Source organism: Lepidochelys olivacea, assembly GCF_965140295.1.
Source record: "Lepidochelys olivacea isolate rLepOli2 genome assembly, chromosome: 4".
Classification (NCBI taxonomy): Eukaryota; Metazoa; Chordata; order Testudines; family Cheloniidae; genus Lepidochelys; species Lepidochelys olivacea.
Genome location: NC_140414.1, coordinates 117,850,310 through 117,864,326, shown reverse-complemented (window position 1 = coordinate 117,864,326; position 14,017 = coordinate 117,850,310). Strand labels below are relative to the sequence as shown.

The following is a 14,017-nucleotide window of genomic DNA, read 5'->3' as shown; positions in this document are numbered from 1 at the left end:
CAAAACTTACATAGGCAGGTGGAGATTTTGCCATCAATTGAACTCTTAGCTATCCTCACTATATAAAAAACATGCTCTACTTCAATCATGGGCTTGATGCAGGAATTAGTTGGTTGTGGAAGATAAGGCACGGGGTTGCGGCAGCTCTGGGCAGCATCGTTGACCGGGCTGTTAAAAGTCCCGTCAGCGGTGCTGCCCAAGGCAGGCTAGTTCCTAGCTGTTCCAGAAGCGTCCAGCAGCAGGTCCTGCTCCTGCGGGTGGGAGCCACGGGGCTCCATGCGCTGCTCCTGCCCTGAGCAGCGGCTCCGAACAACCATTGGCCTGGAACCTGCAGGCAAGATCCATGCAGAGCTGCTTGCACGCCTCTGCCTAGGAGCTGGACCTGCTGCTGGATGCGTCCGGGGCGCAGCGCGGCCCACAGTGCCAAGACAGGTGAGAAGCCTGCCGCTGCACCACTGACTGGGAGCCGCCAGAGGTAAGGCAGTGCCTCAATCCCCAGCCCTGAGCCCCCCTCAAACACAAAGCCCCTTCCTGCACCCCAAACCCCTCATTCCCAGCCCCACCTTGCAGCCCTCACCCCAACCCTCTTCCGTAGCCCTGAGCTGCTCTCCTCAGCCCCAGCTCCACTGGGCTGCGGGCATCAACAATTTTCTTCAACTGGGTCACCAGGTCAAGGGGATATGAAGTATTATATAAAATCAGACAGGAGATCTTTTCGCTGGCCTTAACTATGGCTTTTGGAGGTTAACATGCATGTGTCTGCTTCTTTGAATTAGAGTGCTGGGCAGGTGCCCCAGAAAAAAGTTGCAGGTTTTTACTGTAGGAAATGGGTTTTAAATAGAAGTATGTTCTCTTTACACAGGTGATATAAGAAAGGGTGGCATTAAGTAGACATACACATTCCATTCTCTAGCTAGAAACAGTAGTGAGAACATTCTGTACAGAAGAATCTGGTGCATGTCTCTAAAGATAAGGACTGTGGCCTGTGCTTGAGTCAGATTTTTCAAAAAGCTATAAAATTTAAAAACCAATTTCTTCAACCAATATTTAGCTTGCCAAGCCTTTTCCAGTTTCAATGAATTGTAATCTTCAGAACATTCCCAGCTGTGACTTAGAAGTAGTCTACCCCATTACAGCTAGAAAGCAAAACGAGGAAGGCCTAAACAATGACTGGGATGTGCGGTCAAAATCAGAAGTTTTTGCGACTGAATTCTGGTCTTAAAGCACTAGCTCAGGCACCTCCCTTGTTGAAAGCAAAGTCCACATCCCACATGCAGGACCATGTACTGTACCTGCCAAATTTTAAAGAAAAGCCATTCTGAGTCAGCTGAGCATCTCACAAAAATGAAAAAAAAAAAACAACCCTGAAAAGTATTTTTGCATTCTGGCACTTGGAAAGTGATCCAATTTGATTATAGCCTAGTAGTGTCTAGATGAGCCAGTTTTATTTATCTAATGGGGAGGCATTGTTTGTATTTTTATATTTCTAGGTCACCTAGGAAGCTTTTGGATGAAACTGATGACAGACAAAATCTGCTTTTAATGAATAAATATTAGTGAAATGATATGAAAGCTTAATATGGGAACTAGCCAAGCATATGCTAGCTAACTAGCATTTTTCACACAGGTGGCAGGAAGACAATATTTCCTTTTTGCAAGAAGTTTTAAGGTAAAAAACTTTCATTCTGAAACAGATCTTAAAGATTTTTTTGAAAAAAAAATCATATAAATAGTGAGGAAGCACAAGCCCAGACTAGCCCGGTTACTAGGACACCCAACAGCAATGTGAGTGACCCACGTTCAGGCTCGTGTTTTGCCTGATTCAAAGCAGGGACTTGAATCTGGGTGCATCTGTCTAGCTATTTCATCCTGCACCAGAGAAACACTCCTGGGGAAACCAATGTTTCCATGAACACTGCAGGTCTGACGAAAAGAGTGGCGCCTAGTCACTTTTTAAAGCTTTGTATCTTGTTCGGGTTTCTGGCTTAGGAGAGACAAGAATTAGTTTTCTAAAGAACAAGGAGCTAAGAATCAGCTGAAGCTTGCTATGTAGTACAACTCTAGGAAAGTGATTTTCTTTATCTAGGCCCATTCATGGCAGCTGTCACTGCTTTCTAACAGGTATTTTAAAGCAGAAATAGCAAGTGTGTGTGTGTATATAAAAATGTGTATGTGTAGTAGGGCTGTCAATCAATTGCAAATAACTCACATGACTAACTCAAAAAATTAACTGAGATTAAAAAAATTGTGATTAATCACACTGTTAAACAATAGAATACCACTTGATGTATTAAATATTTTTGGATTGTCTTCTACATTTTTAAATATATTGATTTCTATTACAAAACAGAATGTATGGTTACAGTGCTCATTTATATTTATTACAAATATTTGCACTGTAAAATAAAGGAAAATATTTTTCAATTCACCTCATACAAGTAATGTAGTGCAATCTCTTTATCCTGAAAGTGTAACTTACAAATGTAGAATTTTTTTTGTTACATAACTGCACTCAAAAACAAACCAATGTAACACTTTAGCCTACACGTCCACTCAGTCCTACTTCTTGTTCAGCCACTTGCTAAGATAAACAAGTTTGTTTACATTTATGGGAGATAGTGTTGCCCGCTTATTTACAATGTCACCTGAAAGTGAAAACAGGCATTCAAATGGCACTTTTGTAGCCAGTGTTGCAAGATATTTATGTGCCAGATATGCTAAACATTCATATGCCCCTTCATGCTTCAGGCACCATTCCAGAGGACATGCTTCCATGCCGAGGATTCTGGTTAAAAAATAATTTGTTAAATTTGTGACTGAACTCCTTGCAGGAGAAGTGTATGTCTCCTGTTCTGTTTTACCTACATTATGTCATATATTTCATGTCTCAGATCATGACCCAGCACATGTTCATTTTAAGAACACTTTCATAGCAGATTTGACAAAATGCAAAGGTGGTACCAATGTGAGATTTCTAAGGATAGCTACAGCACTCGACCCAAGGTTTGAGAATCTGAAGTTTCTTCCAAAATCTTAGAGGGATGAGGTGTGGAGCATGCTTTCAGATGTCTTAAAAGAGCAACACTCCAATATGGAAACTACAGAACCCGAACCACCAACAAAGAAAATCAACCTTCTGCTGGTGGCATCTTACTCAGATGATGAAATGAAAATGCGTCGATCTGCACTGCTTTTGATCATTATCGAGCAGAACTCGTCATCAGCATTGACACGTCTTCTGGAATGGTGGTTGACACACGAAGGGACATATGAACCCCTTTAGCGGATGTGGCACGTAAATATCTTGCGACTACAACATTGCCATGTGAAAGCCTGTTCTCACTTTCAGGTGACACTGTAAGCAAGAAGCGGGCAGCATTATCTCCTGCAAATGTAAACAAACTTGTTTGTCTGAGCAATTGACTGAAGAAGAAGTAGGACTGAGTGGACTTGCAGGCTCTAAAATTTTACATTGTTTTATTTTTGAATGCAGGTTTTTTTGTACATAATTCTACACTTGTAAGTTCAAATTTCATGATAAAGAGATTGCACTACAGTACTTGTATTGGGTGAACTGAAATATACTATTTTGGTTTTTTACAGTGCAAATACTTGTAATAAAAAATAAATACAAAGTGAGCACTATACACTTTGTATTCTGTGTTGTAATTGAAATCAATATATTTGAAAATGTAGAAAACATCCCAAAATATTTAAATAAATGGTATTCTATTATCGTTCAACAGTGAGATTAATCACGATTAATTTTTTTAATCGCTTGACAGCCCTAATTGTGTGTGTGTCTCTCACACACACACACACACACACACACAATATAAATGCTGTTTCTTTTTTCGAAGGGCATGACTAAACAAATCTTTACTCGTTTTTTTACTTTATAAACAGATACGGTAAGTCCCTAATCCATTTCTTTCTACTGTATGATTGTTGTGCTGTCCAGAACAAGTCCATCATCTACCTTTAGCTCTGCCGCTCACGTGGATTGACTTATCTCATAACTACCTGTGCATCACCAGAGAACTTCTGCACCTATTTAACAGTACACATTTTTAAAAACACAGCTCCCTGATTATTTTGGTACATTTATGTGAAATATATTTTGAATTATGAAATTTACAATGAACACAAAAATAGAATTGTTTCCTAAATACCACTGTGATTATGCAGTACATTTTACAGCTTTTAAAAATGTTTTGTTCTTCAAGCAAAGCTTAGTAGATACAGTGTTGCACTCAAGTATGAAATGTGTTCCAAGTAATAGAAATGGCGGCATAAATGTTTCACATCTACAACTGTTGTTTGGTCTTTCCACACAGACACCTTTTGCTGGGAAGAGCAGAGCTGCAGATTACACCATGACCCTAACAGTGGGCCTACTTCTTTCTCCACTTCCAATGGAGTCAATTAATGGTCTGTTTATGAGAGCGGGGATTCCAGCCTCCCTGGCCTCATCTCCAGCTTTCCCTGACCCCAGGAAACCCCTCCATAGGTGCTCCACAAATACAAAGCTTGGCAGTTGTGTGTGGTTGGGCCAAGGTGACCCCACCAACTCAATGGGAAATCAGGAATCATTTGCTTGCTGAACCCAGTCAGCTTTAATTTACTTGCTCTTCTGCTCTATACTCTGAGCATCCTAATGTTCTCCAAGGAGTGATAAGCAGCAGTCTCCTCAGGAAAATCCCCTAGCAGCAGCTTCTGGAACCATACTGTTGCATGCCTTGGTGGGGAAGGGGGAGAGGAACCAGTGCTCAATTACAGGACATCTATATAGAGATGGCTCTGTTATCAACTGAATCCCTGAGATCTGCCAAGTTCTATGTTCCAAGCAGCCTGTCAGATCCAGGGCTGGTCAAGCTCTGCCCCACAAAAGGGATGAGTTGAAGGAAGCTTTGCAACTGAAAACTCTTAATTTCCTATTCACAATGCAAGAAAACCCCACATAAGGAAAGATATGGCTCACTTCAGCAATCTCAGGCACACAGCATGAAACTGCAATTTCAGGAGTCTTCCTTACACACTATAGAACATTTTGCCTTACAGCAAAACCAGTAGCAATTTGCTGAATTTAAACTATAGCCTGTAGAAAGACTAAGTTTCTAGTTCTGATGCAGAATGTTTAGTATTCCTGCAATAAGGTCTGTTTCAGGTGCATTAACAGTAGTACATATTATGAGGGACTAGGTGATAGATGCATTCATCTTGAAAATACATGGGTTTTGAAGTTAGACTTGGGTGCTTCCATCAAGTGGTATTTGAATTTGGGTCATGGAGTACGCAGCAGTTCTGCTTGCAAATTGTCCCAGCAAAGACAGTCCAACAGGATTAAGAGGCCCTATGAAAAAGAAGCGAGCAATTAAAAACTGGACTTTACAAATACCTAAATTTTTTAGATTTCAGTGTTTAATGGACAAAATTTGCCAAGAAAAACCCACACTAAAAGGACTTAAGAATTAAAAAGCTGCTTATCCTCTTTAAAACTGTGCTGTCCCAAACCAGACCCTGCCCTCCAGCTGTAGTGGCACGAATACTGTTGATCTCTTTATTATAAGAGACATAATTTGCTGAGAAGTACAATATTTCCAAGTCAATGATTTAAAAGATTTCAAATATTCTTGGAGTGTAAAGTAACCATATCATGCTCACTCTTGCCTCTGCTTGTAACGTCTGTAATTAAAAGTCTGTTATGGGCAATCAGACTATTCCTATGGCCTTTCATGACCTAAAGCAAAAGAAACAAGCATTTATAGAATTCAAAGGGTTAAATCATGGCTTTACCATAAGCCCCAAGAGAGCACTGTGTGGTTGCACCACCCAAGGGATTAGACTGGGAGGCAGAGGCACCAGAAAATAATGCTCCCAAAGGTTCTTATTTTTTAGTGGTTGTGAATTGTATTCCTCAGGAGAAGCAGATGAAGTGGCACCTACAGTATGGAGACTAGAGGATTTATTATTTAAAAAAAAAAAAGTCTTCTGGCTAGCTATATCCACAGAACTGCTGGGTGAATTGCAGTGTAGCAGTTTAACCCCTTACACTAGGTCAGTCCTAGGCATGTACTGTGAAAAGACCATCAGTTAAATTATAGGGCAGTTATCCTGTGCAACTGACCCTAAAAATGGCATTGTGGAGTTCCCTGGTTTTGTCTGCCAATGACTTCCAAATCTGGTCAGTTTACAAATAAAAATGTCTTTTTCTCACTGCAAACTCATTGTAAGGCTTTGTCTATACTAACACTGTTTTCGGCAAAACTTTTTCAGTCAGGGGTGCGAAAAGACACCCCCTAACCAACATAAGTTTCACTGACAAAAGTGCTGATGGGGACAGCACTGTCAGCAGGAGAGCATCTCCTGCCGACATAGCTACCACCGCTTGTTGGGGTGGTTTAATTATACCAGTGGGAGACCTCTCTCCCACCAGCATAGAGCAGCTACACAGGAGACCTTACAGCAGCACAGCTGTGCCACTGTAAGGTCTGTAGTGTAGACATAGCCTTAGTCAACCTGTGTTTTTTCTGTCTGACACATCATTCAACAATAAAGAACCTGGGATTGGAAATCTGTGAACAATGCCACTGATTATGGGAGAGCTGGGAAAGAATTTGGCTCCCTCTCCCAGCGTCAATAGGAAAAAAAACAGGAAAAATGTAATGAGTCAGCATAACCAGAATAAAAATTGTGTTCTACTTCAGCCAGAAGTTATGGGCTTGATGGAGAAATTACTGGATGAAATAATATGGCCCATGTTATGCAAGAAGTCAGACTAGATGAACATAATGGTCCTTTCTGGACCTAAGAAAATATTACTCTGAATATACACAGAGTACTAGATGGCCTGAATAAAAAGGTGCAATTTTTTCCAGCCATTTTCCAGAAAAGAGCTGCTTTTTAAACTATGATGTTATAGAGGGTGTTTTTGTGGTGCTGGCTCGGTTCACTGAATTGTGACCACAATTCATTTCAGTTATCACCACCTTTACTTCAACTATTTGACTCCATTAAAACTCTCTTTCTTTCTTCAACTATTTGACTCCATTAAAACTCTCTTTTCTCATAATGCTGGCTAACTCTCAACTTTGACTCCATTAAAACTCTCTTGTCAAATCAAAAGTCCCCAGGACAGTAATTCCATGTAGACATCAATTCATTCCCTTCCCAAACCCCTTCCCTCAGGATTGCTAGTGATACAATTTAGTGTTTCATGGAGGCAATACAAATTTAGCATCCTTTACTGTAACCTCTTTCCCAATAACACAGGGACATGCAGCATTGATTTCAAGATTTTACGGAGGATTTCAAAAATACTGGATGGGGTCTTGTGGAACCCTAGATCATATAACAAAATATTACCTTGGACAAAAATCTCTCTTTTTACTATAAAATATAGAGGACGAAATATAAATCTTTTAAATCTACAGCTGCACCAGATTCAACATCTCTTCAAATATGGACAGATTACATAATGCCTGTATGTTGGCGTTAGGGCAGCCTGGGCAGAAATGTGACACATTGTTTAGTTGTACCTAAAATTGAAAATCTTTTTGTTGGAGCTTCTAAACACAACACAAAAAATTATAAAAAACAACATGCGTTTCAATTATACTTGTCAAATGATTTCTTACTATAATACGGAGCAACTATTTTGGTAAAAGGAGAGGTCAGGAGTTAGACTGTAGGAGATCCACAAGAATTAGAAGTAAAGGGCCCTGGAAACAGATGGCATGCATAAGGAGATGAGAGAGTAGTTGGAGAAGCAATGCAAGGTCTAGGGAGGCTTTTTAAAAACAGGGGATACAAAATCAGGCTTGAAAATAGCTAAACGAGAGAAACAGACAGAAGTTCGGAGGTGAGAATGGATGGAGCTGAGGAGACAGAATGAAGGGTTAGAGATTGACACTAAGAGCCATCTTACAAGACTGAAATTAAGGCTGTTGTGTGGGAGGAAATGGTGGAAAGAGTGGGCAGTGGAGAAAAAGTAGATTGGAAATCTTTTTTGTCTTGAAAAAATTGGTGAGATCTTGGATAGATGGGGATGCTGGGAATATGGGTTAAGGACATAAAGAGAGAAGAGGGGAGTTGTGGGGCATGGAAGGCGTAGGGATGTGTCAGGAAGAGAGATATACTTACCAGTAACTGTTTTCTGAAAGTATACGTTGTAACAGATCAACGCTCTGTGTTCATGCTTTGAGTCTGTGACAGGCAGAATTCCTAGAGATATAAAATTCCAGGGTAGAAGGTGGCATGTTGTACCATAATGCTGGCGTACCATAATGCTGGCTAACCATCAATTTCATCTTCAAGCAAAAGGTGTCAGCATAAAAGAATGCAAGCACCAATTTGCAACTTTACTGGGAAAGTGCATGAGTGAAGGTGGGTCTATTAAAATGTATCATTTCAGAGACCACCACCACAATTTGCGGGAATTTTTTTCTCCATATAGGTACCAACTGCAATAGGTTCCCAGCTCTTAGAAACTTAAAAGCTTCAAGGATGTTCTATAAAAGACCAAGCAATTAGCCAGAGCTTTTTGCCAAGAGGAAACCGTTATATGTAGCTTTTAAGCAGTCATTGCTGTTTAAATTTAAACTTCTAAGCAAAGAAAGTAGAGCAGAACAACTATTTAAGAGATGTCCAGTAATCGGTAAAATTTGTAGGGGCACAAAACTGGGCACTCAGCCAGACTGTGCCCCCAAACCAGACATTCTGAGAGTTAGCCTAGACAGCAATGATTTGTAAAAGAATGCAGAAATTCTATTTCAAGCAGACTGACCTAGAGAGTCACCTCAGAACTGTGAAGTTGGAGTTTATCAAGAATTACCATGATCAAAGGTCAGACCCCATCTTTACATTGTTCTCGTAGAAATTTATTAATTCAAGCAGTGTCAAAAGACCAAAGCTGAATGGACACTCCAAGAGTTTTAGTATGCTTTAGTTTTATATAAATTTTAGGCCCCTTTAACCATTGCTGAAATTGGTATGAATAAGAAAGGAAATCTTACTGGGATAATTACCCAATCTGTAGTCTCCCCTAATGGTACAAAAATTATAATTGTGGTCTCAAGTTTCCATTCCAGTGGTTGAAGTCACTGACATCAGAATTAAGAGGTTCTGGAAACTGAAGCCTACAAGTCACCTAGCCGTTGAAGGGAATCACTGACATCAGAATTAAGAGGTTCTGGAAACTGAAGCCTACAAATCACCTAGCCGTTGAAGGGAAATCATTCATTAGTTTAGTAATGAACACAATGAATCCCTTATTTGGGGATTTCAATGGAATGTGTTTTATGAAACAGATGACCAGAGTCGGACAGAGACTCACTAATTTCTGTGTATTAGTGGAAACCTAAAGAACATGTAAATTACTAAGAAATGTCTTTTGTGGTTCAGATGGGAATATAGGAGAGTTTCCCTTGGAAATATGAATCCCGTAAGAGAATCAAGACCTTACACCTATTCTACTCAATTGCACTAAGAAATTGGTTTAACTACGGTAAAAAGGACAAAACATGATTAGGAGATTCAGACACTGGAATCTTGATCAGGACGCTTGTTTTCACAAGAGGCCAATGCTGTGCATTGTTGTTTGTGGAACGAGATGATCCATCCAAAAGGGCCTGACTCTCCTGCCGGGTTCTCCAACTGTGATGGATGCAACTTTGTATACTGCAGCTTGAATTAGATTAATCTAAATTCATAATTTACTCTCTAATGTCAAGAAACAAGTATGACCTGGATGGAGATTAACTCAGAGATATGATGCAACAGTCCACGTGTGGCTTGTGAATTTACTGAGACTTCTGAATAGTTAGGTGGAGTAATTAAGGTTGAAACCAACCATTCCATTGGCTGAAACTTCTATGTCCCTAAGTGCACTTTTTACACAAATAGCAGTGAAAGATAGAGATGCAGAATCAGAAGCAGACCTCAGAGACAGGGGAAGACTACCCTGGGTCAGGAATTCTCTAGAGAAAAGGGATAGCAGATCACCGACACATTCCTAGATACTGCCAGGATTTTACCACACACGTATCTGAAGGTAAGTCTCCTAAATCTTTATTAGTATCCCAAATAAGTGATTTGATTTTCAAAAGTGAGGTCAATGGGCACTGAGCACTTATGAAATTTAAAAGCCTAAATACAGACTGTGCTGGTAAGAAGTCAACTAAATTCTCTGGGTATATGTGAAAATAGCACTCTGGCTAACAGTCTGTAAGTGAGAGAATCCATGAAAGGAACAATCACATATGACAACATATGTATGGTATGAATACATATTTACACACATTACAATGTGAAACATACAGATCACATCACATAGGGAGTGCTAAATAACTTTATGCGTGAAGCTGCAAAGTGACAGTGGTTGTCAACTCCACCCCCATATTTTCTGCACAGAATTGAATGGAAAAATGTGTAAGATTCGATTACGCTATTCAGTAATGGGCCCATGAGTACAAAGGGCTCTTTACATGCAAAGTTGCACCAGTTTAACTACAAGTGTGATTCAAAAATGATTTAGGGCTTGTCTGCATAGGGAGTTACTGTGCGGCAAGCCCGGGTGCCCATCTCAGCGCACCAGCTTTGAAGCAGTAGATGTGCTAAGCTGCACTCTAGGACTTCCACTATGCTGTAGCAGTGTCCATATGGGACATTATTGCACAGCAAGCTGGTTCACTGTAGGCTTGCACCCTGGCTTGCTGCATAGTAACTTGCCATGTAGACAAGCCCTTAGTTAAACTAATACAGAAGGTTGTGCAGACATTGTCAAATCAATATAAACTTGCCTTTATATAGATTAAGTTTAAATTGATTAGAACAGGTTTAAGCAAACTGAAACAAACCCCTCAAATGGAAATAAGAGCATATATGCAGGGTTTTGAACTAGTTTAATTTAGTTTTAAAACCCCTTTAAATTAAACTGGTGGAATTTTCATGTGCACAAAAGACCTAAGTCTCTTGCCACTGAAGAGATTTCTGGAGTCACCTCAAGGCATCTCTGCCTCTCATATCAGACAAACTATGGCAAGGCACTGAGTCTCAAGATAGTGTGGGTTTTGTGGTAAGGCACAGACGTAGCTAATTTCAGCTGGGTAAGTCAGATAAGTTTCAACTGCTGAACCTGAAAGAAAAACGGAAAAATATTTGAGACACACAAAACCTAAAAGAAACAAGACAGGGAAGTAACCTTAAGGCTTAATGAGGCAGTAGTTGCCTCACACCATAGTCATATTCTCTTAAACTTGATAGACTGGGCCAGACAGATATCGTTAGGATACATGAACATAAATCCCAAGAAATACTTCAAAGCAATAAGTAGTTTTAGCTAAATTTGTGACCAATGCAATTGTAGTCAGAAGGAGTTCTTCTTCCATCAACAGTGAAAACAAATTAAGAGAGGAAACTGGAGTTGCTACACCTTCTCAGCAGGTACAGAATGCATCACCTGTTGACAGTCTTGGGAAGGTGAGCAGACGGAGAGTAGCTCCTCTAGAATTCTAAAGTTTTCAGAGTACCTGACCTAGAAGCATAGAAACAAAATACTACACACGATGCCTTTGCATAATTAGTATTTATGATGTTTAGTGCTTTACAAACAAATTGTAAGGTATATAGTGACCTGCAATGAGCTGGAAGTGGCTAAAAAACTAGCAATGGCTATTTATAAAGGGCTTTCTCAGTGTTTTGAGGAAAGATTGGAAATATATTGCTTGTGGGAAGAAGGAAACAGTTCTCATGCCTAAGGAATGGAATGAAAAAGCAGAGTTTAACAAGGAACAGTGCAAAGTTGAAGAATGAATTTGGAGTGCAGGAAATGTACTTTGTCGCTGGATTTTCACGCAGTGGCAAAAGATTGAAAGTGTAGAAAGATGATATCAAGGTTCAGAAGAGGCTGGGGTTTGATGAGATAAACAGAGTAGTGGGAGAGAAAAATGAAGGAATTAAGTTGGGGGGGAAGGTGGAGATCATCATACAGAATGGAGATCAGAAAGGGAATAAGGGGACTGAAAGCTGCAGAGGTCAGAGTCTGATAGTCCTGAAAGGAGTATTGGATTCAACAGGTTGTAGTGCAGGGAGTGAGCAGCAGTAGAAGAGATGAGATCAGTAATCAAGTATTCAGAGTGAAGTCAGGAAGTGAACAGTGCTTGGTGAAGACCAGTATGAAGAAAATGTCCAAGCCAGTCAGCCAAGAGCTGATGATCTAATGAAGAAAAACAGCAAAAGAAACAGATGGAGGAATTATGGAAACTGAAGTAATCCAGGATAACAACTGGTGGACTGAGATGAGAGGAATATGAACAGGAGGCGCTGAAGAACACATACAATGTAGCAAGGTACTGTACTTTGGCCAATTAAGAGAAAGAATTTTATTTAAATTCTAATTGTTAGCTGAGCAATGAAGCTTGTGTGTAACACATTATAATGTCTATTTTTCTTGCAGAGTAAGGATTTGCCTGGATATTATTAAAAGTTGTCCACTGACCATCACAGAAATGATATCTGCTTCCTTTTATCACACATCAATATTGCACAGCTAAAAACTATTTGCATATATCATGGCAACAGAATAGGCCATAAGGGGATCCTTGTGATCATCTAGTCTGACCTCCTGTATAACACAAACTATAAAACTTCCCCAAAATAATTCCTAGAGCAGATATTTTAAAAATACATTCAGTCTCGATTTAAAATGGTCAATGATGGAGAATCTACCACAACCCTTTGTAAATTGTTCCAATGGTTAACAACCCTTGCTGTCAAAAAATTATGCCTTATTTCCAGTCTGAATTTGTGTAGCCTCAATTTACAGCCACTGGATCATGATGGACGATGTTAATTGTCTTGTTGATTTGTGTCCTTAATCTGAGCTCCATCTGCAGTGTTTCAAGAGAAGGGATCTGCCTTTTTAAAATAGTCCATTGGAAATTCCCTAAGTAGGTAGAGACTTCCTTCTTGGATTTATTTTAGTCTGTTCAAATGTTTAACTTTGGTTCTAGAGGTAATCTTACCGCACTGCAACCTGTTCTTGTTTAAAACTCCTAAAAACATTTTCATAGCCAGATAATAAACCTTACAGGCTACTGATGACAAATATGAAGTTTCATTGCCAGATTTCATATATAAGCACACCATTATTTCAATACAGGCAGTTGTTCCAGATCACAATGGGCCCAATACTGTAAGATGCTACAGTGTGTTTAAGGCCCTCAGTTCCCACTGAAGGCAAACATGTAGGCCCTGATCCTACAATGCATAGCACACATGCAGACTGCTGCTCCTGGGTGAAGCCCCACTGAAGTCTAAGGGGCTTCATGTGAATGCAGCAGTTCATATGTGAGTGCTACTCATGGCAGGAGAAGGGCCTTGATTAGGATTTGAGGGCACTCAGCTTATTGCATGAAATCACTGCCCAGTTATACAGTTTATGTGGAGGAATGAAAAAAAACAATCACATAAAAATCAAATACAATGTAAGAAAACAACCAAATCTTTACCTCTGATAAAAACACTTGGATAGGTTCATACGCATTAGCTGCAATGGTGCAAACATTGCTGAGCAATGTTTGTTAAAAAGTTTCCATTAGAATGTTTAAAAAATAAAATATTTGTATTGGTCTAAAATTTTGTTTAAGCTTAGTCTAGATCATAGGCTCTCAACTTTTTTCGAACAACATTCAACCTCAGTGTCACTTAACAGCCTTAACTGATTTTTGACATTTTCCCATCTCCCCGCACCCATTCTTTTGTGTGGGAAAATAAAGACAAGGTTTGTAAAAATTTTAAAGAATAGACAATGCAACAGATTACTTGGTGGTAGGCAGCTAAGGAAATACGGTCTTCTGTGGTCTGTCTCATTTAATTTGCACCTAATATATGTACATTCATTATGTAGCCAAGTTAGTCATGTTTGCATGTGGCGCACAGTTTAACTTCTCTCCAAATATTGGCTTAAAAGTGTTTAGGAGTCATAATGTTCTATCACAAGATTTAAAACACAGATTTC

The 14,017-nt window shown here is 39.6% G+C and overlaps 1 protein-coding gene across 3 annotated transcripts in view; it reads right to left on the bottom strand.

Annotated features, from left to right (window-relative positions):
• Window positions 1-14,017, bottom strand: part of LCORL (ligand dependent nuclear receptor corepressor like) — a 179,228-nt gene that overhangs the window by 1,519 nt on the left and 163,692 nt on the right. Inside the window, exon 8 of one of the 3 annotated variants that reach the window (XM_084626497.1) lies at window positions 3,746-5,353. The exons of the other annotated variants lie outside the window; for them this stretch is intronic. Coding sequence (XP_084482623.1) covers window positions 5,244-5,353 — 110 coding nt within the window. The 3' untranslated portion in view covers window positions 3,746-5,243. Of the gene's footprint in view, window positions 1-3,745; window positions 5,354-14,017 lie in introns of those variants that run through there. 3 annotated transcript variants of the gene reach the window in all.